This window comes from Sebastes umbrosus, chromosome 14, assembly GCF_015220745.1.
Source record: "Sebastes umbrosus isolate fSebUmb1 chromosome 14, fSebUmb1.pri, whole genome shotgun sequence".
Lineage (NCBI taxonomy): Eukaryota > Metazoa > Chordata > Actinopteri > Perciformes > Sebastidae > Sebastes > Sebastes umbrosus.
The window spans coordinates 18,300,255-18,318,794 of record NC_051282.1 but is presented as its reverse complement, the minus strand read 5'-3'; the positions used below and the strand labels follow the sequence as shown (position 1 = coordinate 18,318,794).

The 18,540-nt window shown below is 36.7% G+C and overlaps 1 protein-coding gene across 2 annotated transcripts; it reads left to right on the top strand.

Moving 5' to 3' along the window:
- The first annotated feature begins 4,173 nt into the window (after nucleotides 1–4,173).
- mgrn1b (mahogunin, ring finger 1b) lies at nucleotides 4,174–14,941 on the top strand. Of its 2 annotated transcripts, XM_037791472.1 has the most exons (16): nucleotides 4,174–4,542; nucleotides 6,558–6,676; nucleotides 6,820–6,908; nucleotides 7,028–7,174; nucleotides 7,830–7,947; nucleotides 8,864–8,930; nucleotides 9,133–9,176; nucleotides 9,271–9,318; nucleotides 9,931–9,999; nucleotides 10,097–10,256; nucleotides 10,397–10,506; nucleotides 11,651–11,859; nucleotides 12,116–12,227; nucleotides 12,312–12,468; nucleotides 12,823–12,868; nucleotides 13,117–14,941. In XM_037791472.1, exons 1-15 carry the CDS (start codon nucleotides 4,455–4,457, stop codon nucleotides 12,861–12,863), a joined length of 1,578 nt encoding a protein of 525 aa, XP_037647400.1. In that variant the 5' UTR covers nucleotides 4,174–4,454; the 3' UTR covers nucleotides 12,864–12,868; nucleotides 13,117–14,941. The 2 variants fall into 2 exon arrangements, with proteins under 2 accessions (XP_037647400.1, XP_037647398.1); XM_037791470.1 differs by lacking the exon at nucleotides 12,823–12,868.
- Nucleotides 14,942–18,540: the final 3,599 nt, after the last annotated feature.

Below are 18,540 nucleotides of genomic sequence, written 5' to 3'. Positions count from 1 at the left end.
ACGCAGTATGCAGTATACAGCACATACTGCATACTGCATACTACTGAGGAACGCAGTATGCAGTATACAGTACATACTGCATACTACTGAGGAACGCAGTATGCAGTATACAGTACATACTGCATACTGCATAGTACTGAGGAACGCAGTATGCAGTATACAGTACATACTGCATACTGCATACTGCATACTACTGAGGAACGCAGTATGCAGTATACAGTACATACTGCATACTGCATACTACTGAGGAACGCAGTATGCAGTATACAGTACATACTGCATACTGCATACTACTGAGGAACGCAGTATACAGTACATACTGCATACTGCATACCACTGAGGAACGCAGTATGCAGTATACAGTACATACTGCATACTGCATAGTACTGAGGAACGCAGTATACAGTACATACTGCATACTGCATACTACTGAGTAACGCAGTATACAGTATGTACTGTATACTGCATACTACTGAGGAACGCAGTATACAGTATGTACTGTATACTGCATACTACTGAAGAACGCAGTATACAGTATGTACTGTATACTGCATACTACTGAGGAACGCAGTATGCAGTATACAGTACATACTGCATACTGCATAGTACTGAGGAACGCAGTATACAGTACATACTGCATACTGCATACTACTGAGGAACGCAGTATGCAGTATACAGTACATACTGCATACTGCGTTCCTCAGTTCCACTCCTACCACTATTACAATATTATCAAAAAATATAACTTTGATTTTGTTGTTTATGTTATGTTTGTTTACTTTTAAAGATACTGCATGTTTAAACTATTTATTCATTTAACAGCTCATAATGAAGTCCGACAAACATGATCATCAACGAGGGGAGACGGGAAATATAAAACATTCATCCACAACATTTACTAGTTACTCAAACTGCTTTTTCAGTTACAGCAACCAAACAGTGGACTGATCTCCCTCCAGATATTAGAGGAATGTTAAAAAGGATCATGTTGTCTCAGCAGGTATCTCTCTGCCCCCTCAGAGGCTGCTCTTCCCTCTCCTCTTCCTCTCCTCCTCTTCCTCTCCTCTCCTCTTCCCTCTCCTCTTCCCTCGCCACTCTGCTGCTCTGTATCCGCTCTGTGAGCGTCACTGGCCCGCTCCCCAGCGAGCTACGCCCGCGGCCGATTGTGGAGCTTTTTAACTCCAAAAAGGCAGATAAACACAGGTTCCTGTTAATTTATATGGACATCTGTGTTGTGATATTTAAACAAACTATCCGTCAATGAGGACCAATTAGGGCCACATAGAGGAAAAAAATCAAGTAGTGATTTTACGTGATTTTACGTGTTATTTTCTTATTTTCTCTTAAAGTTATTCTCGTAATATTACGATTTTTTCTCTCGTAAATTTATGACTATTCTCATAATATTACGACTTTTTTTCTCGTTAAGTTACGACTTTTTTCTGATAATATTACGACTTTTTTTCTCTTTAAGTTACGACTTTTTACTCGTACTATTACGACTTTTTTTCTCGTAAAGTTACGACTTTTTTCTCATATTACGGCTTTTTTTCTCGTAAAGTTCTGACTTTATTCTCGTAATATTACGGCTTTTTTTCTCGTTAAGTTACAACTTTTTTCTCGTAAAGTTATGACTTTATTCTCGTAATATTACGACTTTTTTCTCGCAATATTACGGCTTTTTTTCTCGTAAAGTTATGACTTTATTCTTCTAACATTACGACTTTTTTCTCGTAATATGACTTTATTCTTGTAATATTACGTCTTTTTTTCTCGTAAAGTTATGACTTTATTCTCGTAACATTCCGACTTTTTTCTCATAAAGTTATGACTATTGTCACTATTCTATTTATATTTCTGTTTAGTTACTATATTTTGAAAGGACACACCGGAAGTATGTCACGTCTGCATTGACTTGATTAATGTAGTGTAATGAAGTTCCTCTCTGTGGCCACTAGATGGCAGTAAACACTCAGGTCAACCAGAGGGTAGACTTGTCCCCATAACAAAAAAAAACATAATTAAAACAGCTATATAAATCACACCAATAGTTCATTTTACATATTGATACACACCATGATTTATAGATGATTATATTATTATAAATATTATTATTTGTATTTGTGGTTATTGTGTTTATTTCATGTAATTCATTCTTTACATTTAATGTAATGAAGTTCCTTGCTGTGGCCACTAGAGGGCAGTAAATACTAGAGGGTAGACTCGTCTCCACAACAAACACAAATTTAAACAGCTATATAAATACTATAATTGCCATTTTTTTCTATACTTTATTTAGAAAGTTCAATACAGTAGTTACATTAACATGTTACGATTTTTCGTTACAAAAAAACAGTAAATATATTTCACAGTATAAAAATAATGTAAAAATAAAAGATATTGGGGTTCATAATTGTATGAAAAAATGAAGACACGGCTCCAACAGTTGTTTTGATTTTGCTCTAACGTTACTAATACTTACTACTTTATTTTTTCCCTTTTTTCAAGGTTGTTTTCATATATGCAATTTACAGTTCGTAATTACAATAGTTTATAAACCAATTTTCAAGTAGATGAGCTTATAGACAAACTCATTAAGTACACTAGAGAAAACAACTTCAACATTCAAAATTGAAATAAAATTAAGAAAAGAAATAATAATAATAATAATAATGATAAAAAAGAAAGAAACGAGTTAAAAAAAACACAACAAAAAATAATAATAATAATAATACAAAAATACGAGAGTAATAATAAATAAAATCAACAAATAAGTTAATAGAAAATAAAAAGGGAGGAGTGGGGGGGGCATAAATATATAGTAATATCATTTACTTGGGCACACACATGCATCCTCCTTAAACACAGGTCACCTCCAAGCATATGTATATGTGCATGCGTGTTAACCCATGTAACTATATTTCTCCTTCTTGTTAGACTCCATCTCTTCTCAAAAACATCCTCCATATTCCTTATTTTGTGAGTTCCCTTTTCCATAACTTGAATTACACTTTTGTTAGTATTATTTTTACTCCATCTACTTTTTTTCCTATAAAATGTATAAAAACGAATGGACACCCTTGCCTTGACCCTCATGAACATGATCATATACATTTCTACATCTGAACAAGAATTTTGTTTAAGTGTAATAATTTTAACCACCCATAAACATGACAATAAGAAGATTAACTAAGATAGTCCTCATAGGTGTGTGTACTGAGATGCAGGTAATTATATGACCAGTTGAAAGGCCTGGTGGCATTAAAATGTGTGGTGTTTTTTATGGATCTCCATTTCCCTCGGGATCAATAAAGTTACTATTTATCTATCTATCTATCTATCTATCTATCTATCTATCTATCTATCCATCTATCTATCATTCCTTCCTCCCTTTCTTCCTTCCTCCTTCCTTCCTTCTTCTTTCCTTCCTTCCTTCCTTCCTTCCTCCTTCATTCCTTCCTTCCTTCCTCCTTCATTCCTTCCTTCTTTCCTTCCTTCCTTCCTTCCTCCTTCCTTCCTCCCTTCCTTCCTTCCTCCTTCCTTCCTTCCTTCCTTCTTCCTTCCTTCCTTCCTTCATTCCTTCCTTCCTTCCCTCCTTCCTTCCTCCCTTCCTTCCTCCTTCCTTCCTTCCTTCCTTCATTCCTTCCTTCCTTCCCTCCTTCCTTCCATCCTTCCTTCCTCCTTCATTCCTTCCTTCTTTCCTTCCTTCCTTCCTTCCTCCGTCCTTCCTCCCTTCCTTCCTTCCTCCTTCCTCCCTTCCTTCCTTCTTCCTTCCTTCCTTCCTTCCTTCCTTCCTTCCTTCCTTCCTTCCTTCCTCCTTCATTCCTTCCTTCCTTCCCTCCTTCCTTCCTTCCTTCCTTCTTCCTTCATTCCTTCCTTCCTTCCTTCCTTCCTTCCTTCCTTCCCTCCTTCCTTCCTTCCTTCCTTCCTCCTTCATTCCTTCTTTCCTTCCTTCCTTCCCTCCTTCCTTCCTTCCTTCTTTCCGTCATTCCTTCCTTCCTTCCTTCCTTCCTCCTTCATTCCTTCCTTCTTTCCTTCATTCCTTCATTCCTTCCCTCCTTCCCTCCTTCCTCCCTCCCCCCCTGACCTCCGCCCCGCCGGGCGGTCCCAGCACCCAGAGCGAGCGCCCTGAATCTCCGTATCGCTTGGAGACAGCCAATCAGGTTGACTCCCTGCTACGTCACAGCTGTTAGGTTAGCAACACTTTAGCACAGCTGTGACACAAACAACAGTCGTCTCAACCGTTTCCTGTTAGCACTAGCATCCACAACGTAGCCGCATCATCAAACTCAACGTGTAAACATGTTGAATTAACGAAAGCGTTTATACCTGGTCGGTGTTATATCTGTTTTTAGTGTAGCGTTATTGAAGTCGGAGGTAGTCGGGAGCTGTGACGCGACTGTTAGCTGCCTAGCTGCTAGTAGCTGACTGTAGCTAGCATCCATCAGAGGAAGATGGGGTCCATCCTGAGCCGCAGAATCGCTGGTGTTGAGGACATCGATATCCAGGCCAACTCAGCCTATCGATTCCCCCCGAAATCTGGTAAGTGATTGGTCGTTTTTGGCTAAATCCAGATCTTCTAAAACAAGATGTAAACATTGAGACACCGAGCAGACGTTAGGAGCTAACGTTAGCTAGGCTCTAGTTATTATTGTTTGTGTTGTGTTGCTTTATCATCAGCTGATACTAAACATGTACCAGCCTGTAGACATGTAACTGTCTGGGTCACACGTTATTCACAACATCTTCTGATATCTACAGTAGTTTATATATTTCAGCTGAAAACACTGAGTACAAATATAATATCAATATCACTGATCATTGTGTGCAATATTAATGTCCAACATGTGCAATATGACTTATTTTTCGCTTACTTTACCTTTTTTATTTTACTTATCTTATTTTATTTACTCATTTCACTAAATGTATCTTACTTAATTGTTATTCTGTTAGACACTAGTGCTAGAAATAGTACTTTTTTATTTTATACACTTGAATTGTTGTTATTATTATCTTATCTTATCTTATATCGTGCTACTGGCGAGGACTGTCTGAGTAATGCAAATTGGTTTATTATTATTATTATTATTATTATTATTATTATTATTATGACAGTATCGTGAGCATGCCCAACATCAAAATTGAATGTACAGACTTTGATAAAAAATGTTTTATTTTGCATTAAATTGAAGCTACAAGAGCTGAGGAACAAGTGATGATGACACTCATGTCAACAAATGACTTTTTCAGCTTCCATAAACAAGAAAATTAAGACACATTTTCTTCTTAGTGTGCTATTTCAGAGGTATTTAAAATAAGTATGAATTGCTTTCACGTGTTTGCTACATTTCCAAACAGAAAAGACACAGGATGGAGATACGTATGTCATTGTGAGACCAAGAAATCAGATCCATAAACACATTTTAATGCCACCAGGCCTTTCAACTGGTCATATAATTACCTGCATCTCAGTACACACCTATGAGGACAATCTTAGTTAATTTTCTTATTGTCATGTTTATGGGTGGTTAAAATTATTACACTTAAACAAAAAATCTTGTTTAGATGTAGAAATTTAAATGATCATGTTCATGCTACAACACTTTTATAGGCAGAGATAATAAACAGTGGCATGGTGTTGTGTGACTTGATCCCATTTAGTCAACCAAGCAGCCTTCATGTTTCTTTTTCTCAGCTGAATTATAGATCTACATTAAATTAGGGATGCACCTATCCGACTTTTTTAGACCTGCGTTACCTGGACTTTCAGATCGCCGAGTACCGATCTGATACTGTTTAATTAATAAGCTGTATGCCTCACTGCGTGGAGGTGACTGGGATCAATCTTTTATGTGTAAGGAAACATGAGGCCTGACTTAAACATTGTTTTCTTGCCTTTGTAAAACAAAATGTGATCAATAAATACATAGATATAAATGTATTGAATTGTTCTTTATTATTAAAATGATAAATTGTACATCAGCAACTTAGTAAAAAATCTTTAATATTAACAAGAATTACAATTCAAGTGTAAACTTTTTAAATGCAGCACCAGATTGGTTGAAACTTAAACAGGAGTTAAAATTACAGTATATAATGTATTTAGTATATAAATATAACATTTTATTGAATAGATCGGCCCCATTGTCACCGATCCAGCTATTTGAATCGGTATCGGCCCGATATCCGATCCATTATCGGTGCATCCCAACATTAAATGCAAAAAATACCTGAGAAGAGAATCTGAAAATATGTTATTATTATCACCACCAGTCTGAAGTTGTGTTGAGGCTACTGTGCTCCTGCCTCTGAAATGACTGCATTATTAAACATGAGCTCAAACATGTTGCTCAAAAGAGTCATATTACACTTCAATCAACAATTTGTAAAGCTATACTATTTAATTTTTTCCTGACAGATCATTTGAAGTAACTTTATATACATATTGTTATTGTTTACGTTGACACAGACCGAGATGTCCCTTTTTATAAAGAAAGTAAGAAAACTATATTACGTTGCTCACAGTGCCTTTTATTATTCATGTTTTGTTTCCTCAGGGAATTATTTTGCGAGCCACTTCTTCATGGGAGGAGAGAAATTTGACACACCACATCCAGAGGGATACCTTTTTGGAGAAAATATGGACCTGAATTTTCTTGGAAATAGGCCAGTGCAGGTGCAAACTAATGTTTCTTCATCATAGCTTTAAAAACTACTATGATGCTGTTCTACATTTCTTGTCTCAGTAATAGAATTAGTCAAATATTGTTGCTAATTTCAAATCAAATATCATTCATGTTCCTGTTATTATTTCACTAGTTTCCATATGTGACGCCTGCCCCCCACGAGCCTGTGAAAACTCTGAGAAGTCTGGTCAACATTAGAAAGGATTCTCTGCGTTTGGTCAGGTAAAGATAGTGAGATTGCTCTACATTATGATACAAATCACAGTAAACATAAACAACTGTTTTAAGGAAAATAGTTCCCACTGTGCCGACCTAAAGCTTGTTGAACCTCTTGATTCTAGGTATAAAGATGACTCTGACACACCGGTGGAGGAAGGTGGAAAACCAAAGGTTCAGTATGGTGTGGAGTTCACTTTTGATGCTGATGCTCGGGTGGCCATCACTCTCTACTGCCAAGCATTTGAGGAGTTCACCAACGGGATGGCAGTGTAAGAATTTGATCATCTCTTTTGAGGCTAAGTCAGATGAAGCTTTAGCTATTAGTAGCACAAAGAGTGAACTGTTACTTAAAAATTCAACTGATGGAATCTGACTATTGGCTAGTCTTCTATTATTTATCTGTAAATGTCATATCTGAATCAATTTATGACACAAAAAAAGTCAGTTGTTCAGTTTTGAATCAAATTAGTGGAAGACCTTGTACTAGAGACATTTAAACTCTGTTTTATGGGCAGTGAGATTCAAGCCTTAGAGCACAAAGACTAGAATAGATACAGTGGGTCCTTAGCAACCTCCAGTCGCCATGGATACTGCTGATAAGACTTGGAAGAAGATGAAAGTAACAGTTCATACTGAAGTTATTTTCTTGCAATGAGATGAGACAGACATATTTTTATGGAATCAAAAAGATCAGATATTGCTACTGTTGTGCTGTTCAGTTTTCTTTATTTTGTCTCGGTGCACTAATGCATGTATTGAGTACTTAAAGATGAAGGCCATCATTAGGCTTTCCTTACTGGTAAATATGTCTAAATGTCAACTTTTGCTGTTGCTCAGTTAGAAGTGTACTGACTCACTGTCCATCCAGGTTTCCTTCATCCTCCTGAACACTGATCAGTTTTCTCTGTAACCTGCTGTGTGCAGGTACAGCCCAAAGAATCCATCACTGGTCTCTGAAACTGTGCATTACAAGCGAGGGGTGAGCCAACAGTTCTCCATGCCATCTTTTAAAATAGATTTCTGCGAGTGGAAAGACGAAGATGTAAGTATTCTTTTTTTATTATTTTTATAACTTTTATTGAAAATGTTTTTTGAACAATACATTTTGTAATTTATTACATAAGACCTCAGGAAATGATCAACAAAGAGTTAGAAACAAAAGAAAAAATAAAGCTTATTTAGCTCCCATGACAGAAATATGCATAAAGAGAAAAATAAAAAATGTACAATGACAAAAGTAACATACATAATGAACCCACACAAGATAATCAGGTATCGGATTGAAGAGTTTGCATTTATTAATAGTTTTGTTTATTTTCATGTTTTTAGATGTGATAGTGTTTGAAGATCTGTTTCTTTAAATGTAATATAAGATGGTAATTTCTTCAAGAATTTCATTTTATGAATGTAAAAATTGGCTAAAATAATGAGCAAATTAATGACGTATTTTTAGTTGCTGGAGATATTAGGATTGTTGGAATATTAATAAGAAATTGTGTTCTTTAAGTAAAATTTCCTTACCAAAATATGTTTTAAGATCAACTGAAAATCAGCCCAAAACACTGTCACATGTACACACTGAATAAACAAATCTTCTAGCGTCTCCACCACAGAATTACAATCTTCTTTTTTAGGAATAAATGTATATATGATGGAATTTATTGGGTAATATGTATGTATGATTTTAAATAACAGTTGTTTGATTTTGTTAGGTAACACATTTGTAGGGGAGAATAAGTACAGTATTCCATAAGAGCTCAGTCCATTTATATTTAATAGGCATCATTACTGAAACAATAATGCCTATGAACAGTATCTTCAGCAGTTAGTGGAGTTTGTTACTGGATCACACATCACAAAAACCCTTTGTACCTTACTAACAATGTATCAACACAACTTTTGACTTCTCTGTTTTTTAACCGTGCCTCATTAAAATCTATGTTCCTCTTCCCTTACAGCTGAACTTTGACCTCGACCGAGGAGTGTTCCCCATGGTAATCCAAGCTGTGGTTGATGAAGGGGATGGTAGGTCACTAGAGCTTCATAACAGTCAGGACTATTGAAGCTGGCTGTACAAACATAAAGGAATATTTATGAAATAGTAGTACAACATCTACAGTATAAGAAATTGCACCAATAATGTCCGTGTTAGCAGTTGAATTGTACACTTAAATACACATTTGGGTCAACATTTGTACTTACCAGAATATTGTGTGTTCTTTTGAAGATTGCCTCGGACATGCTCACGTACTTTTGGCAGCCTTTGAAAGAGTATGTATACATCTAAATAAATGTAAGTAATTTAATTCTGTGTAAGTTTTTGTGGGAGCTAAAACATGTTTTTTGTTTTGTTTTTTACCTCCAGCACGTTGATGGCAGTTTCTCCGTCAAGCCTCTGAAGCAGAAACAAATTGTAAGTTTTTGAATGACGTTATTTCAATTATTATTAATCATGTCATTATTAATCAGCAAATGATTAAGTGGAATGTCTAGTGGATATCCTCACTTTGCTTTAATCTATTAGTTGTTTTTTAATCACCCTAAATCCAAGTCAGTAAATTGTGAAGCACATACGGTATGTGCTTCGGCACGTTGTTAATGCAATGCAGGATGTTTTACGGAGAGCATCAGTGACCCTCATACACATCTGCAGCTTCTGAAAAACACTGAGACACAAAAATCTGTGCCGAGACCCTTGGGAGTCTTGCAATAAAGGAGATCTGTGAAGTAGACGTTGAATGTATACTTTCTGGGAGCTCAAAGTAATTTCACATAGACTCCCATGTCTTTGGAAATGAAACATTACAGTGTTTTTAATCAAGTACATGAGACAAATGGTTTCAATCTTAAGACTGTAAATAGCCTAACCTAAATAATCATCGTTCCCTAAATAAAAAAAATGAATACAAACAAGACAGTGGAGCGAACAGGTTGCTGTATACATTTTGCTTTCCAACTCCCTTAGAACTCATTGTGTGTGGACATGGGTTTCTGAAATACAATTTCTCTTACTGTATCTTTCCAGGTGGACCGTGTGAGCTACCTCTTACAGGAGATCTATGGGATTGAGAACAAAAACAACCAAGAAACCAAGGTTTGAGTGAATATATATACTCGAATCACAATGCTGTAATAGATACTTGATGTTTTATTTGTGTGACTTTTGGTTTGATTTTGTTTTCTTTTTCCAGCCATCAGATGACGAGAACAGTGACAACAGCAACGAGTGTGTTGTCTGTCTGTCTGACCTGCGAGATACACTCATCCTGCCCTGCAGACACCTGTGTCTCTGCAACTCCTGCGCAGACACTCTGCGTTACCAGGCCAACAACTGTCCGATCTGCAGGCTGCGTAAGAAGCCTTACATTATTTTAATGAAGTTTTGTTCTCTACGGTGCTTTATTGATTCTATTTGAAGAGTAGTCAACATTTAACATAATGAATTTACATTATTATTGTGTTTTAATTTAAGCCTGTTTTCGTCTTACCAGCCTTCAGGGCCTTGCTGCAGATCAGAGCTGTGAGGAAAAAGCCTGGTGCTCTTTCCCCCGTGTCCTTCAGCCCTGTTCTGGCTCAGACTATGGACCATGACGAGCACTCCGTAAGTCTCAGTTACATTTGTCTATAATCAGATAAAATTGTGATATGAAGTTCTGCAGTGTAAATTAAAAACAACTTAGAAAAGAAGAATGTGATCTAGATTTATAACAACTTTTATTGAGCAGAAAGTTGGTATGTTGTGAAGTATAGTATGCCTTACATGTCATAAGAGTCATAGTATAGTATGCCATAAAACAAAGTCATGTCAATGACGTAAAAATATCATAGTATAGTATAGTGTGTCATAAAATAATAATAAAAGTCAGTGTTGTATGCCATAAACAAGTCACTGTAGTAGGCCATAAAAAAGTCATAGTATAGTATGTCATAAAAGAAGTATGCCATCAAAAAGTAATCGGATTGTTATGGTCCATCTCATTCGGGGAAAGGAAATCAACATTAAACCAGTTGGTAAAATAAAGTTATTTATTGACAGAGCGTGGTTATTTAATACAAACAAAAATAGGTGAGGCAGACTACAAAGAAAAAATAAAAAGGCTGTTGGGTGCTACGACTAAAACAGAGCTACGACTAACTATAGGAAAAACCAAATATGAAAATAAGACTTCAGCAATCAGACAATACTTGTTATAAATCAAAACACAGCCAAAACAGCACCCCTGCATCCAGTGATCTCTAAACATGTAATTTTCTGAGTGAGAGTGGCCCTCACAGGTAGCTGACGAGTACCTTAATTCATAGAATTATCCACAGTTAACATTTATCGACTAAACAACAATAGAAAAGACACACTGGTGAGCTGCTTAAGTGAAATCACAACCGCCCCGCCACTTCAGTCCCCAAATTGCAGCCTCTGGATTGGAGAGCCGGACCAAGTTCCCGCTCCAATCAGGATCCCTGGCTTGTCAGAAAGTGGGAGATAAATAAAGAATGCTGTAAAAATGTCATAGTATTCCATAAAAAATGTCATAACAATGTCATAAAAAAGTATACTAGTAAAGTATGTCATAAAAAAAGTCATACTTTAGTCATGGTTACAGTACGCCATATAAAAATGTCTTTTAAAAAAGTCACAGTATAGTACGCCATTAAAGAAAGTCATAAAACGCCACAGTATAGTAGGTCATAAAAAGTCAAAGTAGCCACATGTTTATCTACTCTGCATTCTTACGTTCTCTTTGCAGAGCACAGACTCGGTTCCTCCCGGCTTTGAACCCATCTCACTGTTAGAGGCTCTGAATGGTCTGCGGTCAGTGTCTCCTGCCATCCCATCTGCTCCCCTCTATGATGACATCAACTTCACAGGGGGCGGTGAAGGCAGGCAGCTGAGCTCCCCAGAGCATTTAAGTGATGGGAGCCTGCAGAAAGGCAAAGTCAGCAAGTCACCTGACAGGTACGTTTCCACGTACATGCACAGAAAAACATAACTGTAAGAAATCAGGTTAGGACGGGAAATTAGATCATGTTTGTATGTGCAACATTAATTGCAAACATCACAGTTACATTAGGCTTGGTCAGTAATCAGACACCGTAACCGCTTTCTGACAAAGATGTGGTGTTTCGTTATTGAAAGATAGAGGTGCAATTAAAGTGAACATCATTCCATGTAGATAGCTGTGATTGATTGAATTACCTGTTCTACTCTCCAGCACCCTTAGGTCTCCATCGTCTCCCATCCAGGAAGAAGATGAGGAGAAGCTGTCCGAGATGTCTGACGCTCAGCCACTCACGCTGCTGTCCAGCAGCCCCGCTCCCACTGATGTAAGCCGCCACTGCACCACCTGACACTTAAACTCTGCTACAAAACAAAAAGCTTTTAACCAGATCTTTTCGTTCTTCTTCCAGGCCACAGCCGCAGAAGACGTGGCAGAATCCCTGTCTCCAGATGATGATCCAGAGGACAGGATGCATTCTGGAGCGGACATCCTACAGGACTGCAGCAGTGAACACAGCAGCTTGACCAAAACAGAGAGCGACCCACCGGGCGACCTGTCCCTGCCAGGTGAGACGTTCTCTGCAAGGAAAAAAGAAGAAATAGCAGACTGTGAAGAATAATCTTTAAGCCCCTGCAAACAGGAAAGGAAAGAAGCAGAATATGTAATCTCTTAATGTATAAAGCCATATACAGTGTACATTCTGATGATGGCTTAGAGCTAAAGAATTGACAGCAGCTCCTAAAATTGTCTGGTTCTTGCTTATGTTTGACTCCTTTCTAGTTCTCTAATGTTCCTCTTCTCAAACTCAAGGGCTGTGATTCCCTTTGCTTTTCATCTAACCTGTGTGCTTCTCTGTTTCCTAACACTCCTCTTCTCTTTCTCTGCCATCCTGTCCCTTCGTACCTCCTCACTTTGGGCAGCTCTAGGTCCTGATGCCTGCTCTATTGGTATGGAGGAATAACTGTGGTATGTAGGCTTTCCTGTCTGCTCTTGCTTCTGTGTATGAGCTCTACTGCTCTCACTGAATCCCATTCTCCCTGTAAAAATAGATCCAACGTCATCGTATCACAGCTAGAAAAACAAAAGATCCGGCTATTATCAAGTGAATTTCCTGCGATAGGCCCATCTCATCAAGAATGAGCACTGTTTTCTTATATGAACTGGAAACTTCACTGTGAAGCCATGTTGCTTATCTGTTGCTTCTTCCTCTCCAGGTTCATCCGAGTCAACAGAAAGCCTGAAAAGTCAGAGCACAAACTGCTCCAGCCAGCCTCTCCTGTGTCCCACGAGCAGCCTTCATATGGAAGACGAGCACCTCAACCCTTGACTCTGATCCAGCCTTTTCCCTCCCATTCATCAGAACAGGTTTATGCATTACAAAAATCATCCAGTCCCTTTTATTCCTTTTACCCCCCCACCCCCAGAACTAGGCTTCTGCTTCAGTGATCAGAGACAATGACGGCCCTGAAGTAAGTCCACACAGGACGAGGTAGGACTCTGTTTAATCCATCAGTGTCTCTACGGGAGTCAAATTTCTTTTTTCTAATGTCAAATATGTTCTTTGTACCTTACTCTATGACTGATGTTTTTAAAAAAAAAAAAAAGATATTGTTTCCCCAACTTCTAAAACATTTCATTAACTGTCTGATGGTGTTCAGTTGTGGTCTAGTAATGTGGATTCCAGAGATACTTCACTACCTGTCATGGTGGTTTTAAGCACACTTACTTTAAATATTAACTCTGTATCAATTACTTAACACAAAATTCAGAAGAATTTTTAAATACAGTCTAGATATTGTGTTCATCAGTAAAATACACTTATGACTTGAGAACTTATTTTTACAGTAAGGATCATTTGGGTTATAAGCAGAAATGTATCTGTGTGTCCATTTGAAGTGATTTTGCACTCCAACAAAAAATCGTTTATAATCCATTCCTTATAACGAGAGTTTATGATGAGATGAGTTTAAGTTGTCTGCCATCTTAAACATCTACATGTCACTTTTTATTATTATTATTATTTCTAATGATGTGATATCTATGTATCATAACTGTACTAGAATCCTGTGTAGTTACTTCCAAAGTTGTATACTTGCATATTAAATAGAAAAAAAAGATCCTGATATTGAAATAATGGAACTAGATTCAGTTAACATGCACATTATATAAGACTTGGATAATAGAGCTACAGATTCACATCCTAACAGCTAAACTCAAAGATAGCTAAAGCCTGCAACAAGCATAGACGCTCCATGTATGCTGACTCACTATGGCACAGTAAGTGTGCTTGTCGTAGATGTGGCAGATCTCTGTACAGTCTTTTTGTCTGCTTATGTGATGTAGCTGCAAAAAAAAAAGGGGTTCCGGTGTTTGTGTGGCTGCAACATCTTTACATAACTTGTTCCTGTATGTGTAGCGCCATGCATATAGATCTATGTGCCTTCAATTGATATGGCTGCCTGCTTGTTGCATTGGGCATTAGTGTTCTTATAAATGCTACAATATACAACAGTTTTCAGCCCGTAGACAGGATTTTTTGATGCTGATGTACAGAGCCTTTTTTTCTATCGCAAACTTCATGCTACTGGAAAAACATGTATCTTGTTATTGTTATTGCAATATGAAATTGAACTGTTCATTTTACTATGTTACGGCCATGTATCAATTATGCATTTAATCTTAGTATTTAGGTTCAAGCGGATTCTCTTAATGTACGTTTGATTGGAAGGACCACATCCAATGCAATAAGTGCAAACATTGCATTTTAATAATTGGGCTACCATTTGCATGTGAATTCGTAGAGTCTTAAACCTCTCACGGCTTTTAAGTAACATAGTTATTTTGTCTTTCCCCCCTCTTTTGTGCCATTTCAACTTGACACTGTGCCTTCCTGTTCCTGTTCTGACCACTATTGACCTGGTATCCAGGATAACTCCACAGTAGGTGGTTTGTGGCTCTGTAAAATCAATATCTGTATTTCCTTGTGTGTAAAGCAGCATGTCTATAACAATAAAGAACAAAGATTCAGTACTTCAACTATCAGTTGTTTTTGTGAACACTTATTTACTACTTTCTTATTTATGACGATATTAATAATACATCGGATTTTTATTTTTATACTTTTCAAAGTTCTCGAGGACACTTAATACTGTAGACTAAATAAAACAGACGAACTCTTAAAAACAGGCGGAAAAACGCCCGGTCATCCCAGGTTTTGCACTTGGTCCTAGAGACTTACATGTGGTTGGCATCAGCAGACATGAGGCATCGGGAATGGGCGTGCTGGTAGAAACATACCATGACTGTTTTCAGCATATTATACTATGACCTTTTTTAGGACTTTTTTTGACGTACTAAAAGATGACTAATAATTTTTTTGGCATACTATGACATACTATACAAAGACTATTTTATGACTTTTTGACGTACTATACTATGACTTTTTTTTACATACTTTGACTATTTTTTCGACATACTATACTAAGACTTTTTTATTTTTTCGACGTACTATACTGTGACTTTTTTCCTTCATACTATACTATGACTTTTTTTCAACATACTATACTATGACTTTTTTTGCATTTTTTTCAACATACTATACCATGACTTTCTTTCATGAAATTTTTCAACATAATATAATATGACTTTTTTCCATGAAACTTTTCCACATACTATACTATGACTTTTTTTGGTGAAATCTTTCGACATATTTACTATTACTTTTTTTGGTTAAATTTTTCAACAAAATACGATTTTTTTCATGAAATTTTTCGACATACTATACTATGACTTTTTTCATGACATTTTTCGACATAATATACTATGACATACTTTCATGAAATTTTTGGACATATGCCATTTTTCAACATGCTTTATTTTTTTCATGTTTTTTTTCGACATACAATACTATGACTTTTTTTGGTGACATTTTTCGACATACTATAATATGACTTTATTCCATGAATATTTTCGACATACTATGCTATGACTTTTTCATGAAATTTTTCAACATGCTTTACAATGATTTTTTTAAAACTTTTTTTTCATGAACATTTTCGACATACTATACTATGACTTTTTTTCATGACATTTTTCAACATTCTTTATTATGACTTTTGTTGGACTTTTTTTCATGTTCAGTTACCTCTTTTCACTTGGTCTTGGTCCAAAAGGATCTTTCCTCCGCTGTCCGGCGTTGCATCGCTGCAAACACCTGGCTGTGCGACACACCTGAATCTAATTAGTCCTCACTACTATGGAATACTATACTACTATACTACTATACTAGTATACTACTATACTATGGAGACCCAGAGCGCCACTCAGTGGCCGCAAGTGAAATTGCTCTAACACTATGACACTTTGTTTATGACATTCTTTATGGCATAGGTGACTATAATATGATATTTTATGAAATACTGTACTATGACATTTTTTATGACATTCTTTATGGCATAGGTGACTATAATATGATATTTTATGAAATACTGTACTATGACATTTTTTATGACATTCTTTATGGCATAGGTGACTATAATATGATTTTTTATGATATACTATACTATGACATTTTTTATGACATTCTTTATGGCATAGGTGACTATAATATGATTTTTTATGATATACTATACTATGACATTTTTTATGACAAAAATATCACAGTATAGCATACTGTGATATTTTTATGGCATACTATTCCATGACATTGTATATAGAGGAGGGAATCTGCCAAAATAAAAAATCAATCAATCAATAAATAAATGACTCGATAAATAAATGAATAAGTCATTAAATGTAAAAAAATATATATTTTATTTTTATTAAAATAAAAATAAATGTAGCCATTAATTAATTAATTGATAAAATGTGACATAAATGACTAAGGCTATAAACAAACTACACGGCGGTCGCATGAACGCCAGTATACACAGCGAGGCTGTAAAGGTGGACGAGTCGGCGTGATGACGTTTAGTAGTCTCATTCAATAAAACCCATTGACTTCTAGACGAGGGAACAGGAAGTGTTAAAATGCTAACTCATTTCCGGGTTTTAGGACTCACTCCTGTAGCACCCTTTAGCGTGTCATTTATAGATTTTAGATTATAAGTGAAAAAAAAGACAATAGGAGCATGTCTTTTTCATTGTATGTGTTCTACTGTATAGCATTAGGTCTCGTCTTGAAACGAGTACATACATGATGATGAAGCTCGCATAACTTGCTGTTGTGTGACAGTTCATTTCAGGATGAATTTTCTAGGTGTTTCAGATTTCAAACATAATTCCTCTGCAGTATCGGTTAACCGCTGCTCTCTGCTCAGCTGGACCAACAGGTGTACGCCGATGTAAAGTTTAATGAGGTTTCAGTTACGCTGTGGCCTCCAGCTTGCCTGTAAAAACATAATACACTGAGAAAATGTGTGTGCATGTGTATACTGTAAATGAGATTAGGGTCTATGACACTTTCAGCTAGAGAAGGTCAGTGGGTGAGGTTATACTGTGTACATTTAATCTTCTATCAGCTCGAGAGCCAAAGTCCTGTCTCCTTTCATAAACCCTTTTAAATTTATTAGCTTGCCGAAGCTGAAACATGTTTCTCAAAACTCAACCTTGCTTTTCACTTGGCTATTTTAAGAGGAATTATTTCAGACAGCCCCTCGCCTCACAGGCCACACAGATTGACAGAGTTGCAGTTCAGAAAAGGTGATTTAATCTCTGGACAACCGTGTACGTGCTCGCCAGTAACATCTGATGATCTCACGGCCAGAGATGTTCTCGTATTTATGATTGGCCATCTGTCCAGATGACGTGGGAGATTTCCCATTCATCACTGTAGAGAAGGCCAAAAGAAAAGCAGTGGGGCAAAACAATAATCCTTCGAACAATTTTGATTTCATCTCTTGAGGCTACATTAAACAATACTATGCGCTAAGCCTCAACCCAGGTGATTGTGGTGCGAAGCCTGTTTTTCTGCAGAGAAATAAGTAAACTAAGACCACTTCAAAAACAGGGTGTTCATTATTTATAGATGCTTGAGAAAGAAATCAACCAAGAATACTGTTTTAAACTATTAGATATTTGCACAACCATATTAGATTTAGATGAGAATCTATGATCTAGAGCTTTAGGATTATACTGAATTTAAAAGACTCGTCTATTATAGTGTGTTAACAAGTCTGTGTAAACATGTTTGCCTCAGGCCAGTCGAAGCAAGTGCTCTCTCATTTAATTAGTCTGTGCTAAACCTCTTTGAGGCCTGAAATCATCCCAACAGCAATCCACACAAATCTCCGCCCTCTCTCAGTACGGTTAAATTAGCCCACATGCCCTTGATCTGCGCAAAACATGTGTATCACCGCATCCAGTCACACCACATCTCGCTCATCCCCACCCTGAAAAGCACATACTTAAATGTACAGTTAAGATGTACCGCTTAGAGTTATGTCCCAATGTAAAAAACTAATCCTGATCTGTCATCACATCTCAACAACAGCTTTTTCCCGTTGAAGGTGAACATTCATATAAATAATCTGCCTGAACTCATCTAATTTGGCATAAAATATCATTGTCACAAGAAGATCCTCATCACACGGTGAATATCTGAAATACTTATATATTTTCTTAATTAAGGTGTAATAAAT

Excerpts from the sequence above, each read along its gene's own strand:
- mgrn1b (XM_037791470.1), top strand. The coding sequence starts at position 4,455 with ATGGGGTCCATCCTGAGCCGCAGAATCGCTGGTGTTGAGGACATCGAT. Across the intron at positions 6,909-7,027 it reads GATTCTCTGCGTTTGGTCAG|GTATAAAGATGACTCTGACA; the intron begins GTAAAGATAGTG and ends TCTTGATTCTAG. Across the intron at positions 12,228-12,311 it reads GCAGCCCCGCTCCCACTGAT|GCCACAGCCGCAGAAGACGT; the intron begins GTAAGCCGCCAC and ends TTCTTCTTCCAG.